The sequence below is a fragment of the Vombatus ursinus genome, unplaced genomic scaffold (assembly GCF_900497805.2).
Source record: "Vombatus ursinus unplaced genomic scaffold, bare-nosed wombat genome assembly UNPS02013881.1, whole genome shotgun sequence".
NCBI classification, from domain to species: Eukaryota; Metazoa; Chordata; class Mammalia; order Diprotodontia; family Vombatidae; genus Vombatus; species Vombatus ursinus.
The window spans coordinates 2,253-2,963 of record NW_020953659.1 but is presented as its reverse complement, the minus strand read 5'-3'; the positions used below and the strand labels follow the sequence as shown (position 1 = coordinate 2,963).

Below are 711 nucleotides of genomic sequence, written 5' to 3'. Positions count from 1 at the left end.
GAGCGAGTGGGAGAGCGAACGAGCCAGTGGGAGAGCGAACGAGCCAGCGGGAGAGCGAACGAGCGAGTGAGAGAGCACCCGGCCAGGAGCTGTCCCCGTCCCTGTCCCCACCCCCCAGAGCTATCAAAGGTGTGGAGGAGCAGGGAGGGAAGGAGGGAAGAGACACGGGGGGTGGGGGGGGCCGTGGATGCTCCTCGAGCCCTGTCTCGCGGTGACGATCTTGACTTAGCAGAGGTGAGCCCCCCCATGGGGTGGTTGGGACCCTGGTGTGCCCTTCCCTGACCCCAGGGGTGCCCTGCCTCTGTTCCCCCCCCCCCAGCGGCCATGGGGCCCTCCTTTTCCCAGCACGATTCTCCAGAGGTCGGGGGAGGGGGGCAGGAAGCTAGGAGGCTGGTCTAAGCCAAGCCCTGACCTCTCTTCTCTGCCCTTAGCTGCTGGCCCTCTGCTGCCTACGCGCAGCTGGCCCTTCAGAAGAGAGGAAGGAGAGGCAGGAACGTGAGCAGCGAGTCTATGCTCCCTTATTCCACGGCAGCCAGTAGGTGTGCTGTGGGCATGTTCAACACATCCATGGGGGAGCTGCAGAAGCACTTGTACAAAGGGGAATACTGTGCCTTCAAGTACGCCCCCATGTTCGAGAGCGACTTCATCCAGGTGCTTCCCATGGAAAGCTTCCCCCCCCCCCCCCCCCCCCCCCCCCCCCCCCCCCCCCCC

At 65.3% G+C, this 711-nt stretch overlaps 1 protein-coding gene across 3 annotated transcripts in view; it reads left to right on the top strand.

The window, feature by feature from the left end:
• Positions 1-18: 18 nt before the first annotated feature.
• Positions 19-711, top strand: part of LOC114040624 (protein FAM71C-like) — a 2,915-nt gene continuing 2,222 nt past the window's right edge. Inside the window, exons 1-2 of one of the 3 annotated variants that reach the window (XM_027858732.1) lie at positions 19-66; positions 432-651. In XM_027858732.1, coding sequence (XP_027714533.1) covers positions 511-651 — 141 coding nt within the window. In that variant the 5' untranslated portion in view covers positions 19-66; positions 432-510. Of the gene's footprint in view, positions 130-431; positions 652-711 lie in introns of all 3 variants that reach the window. The other 2 variants (XM_027858734.1, XM_027858731.1) reach the window with 2 other exon arrangements.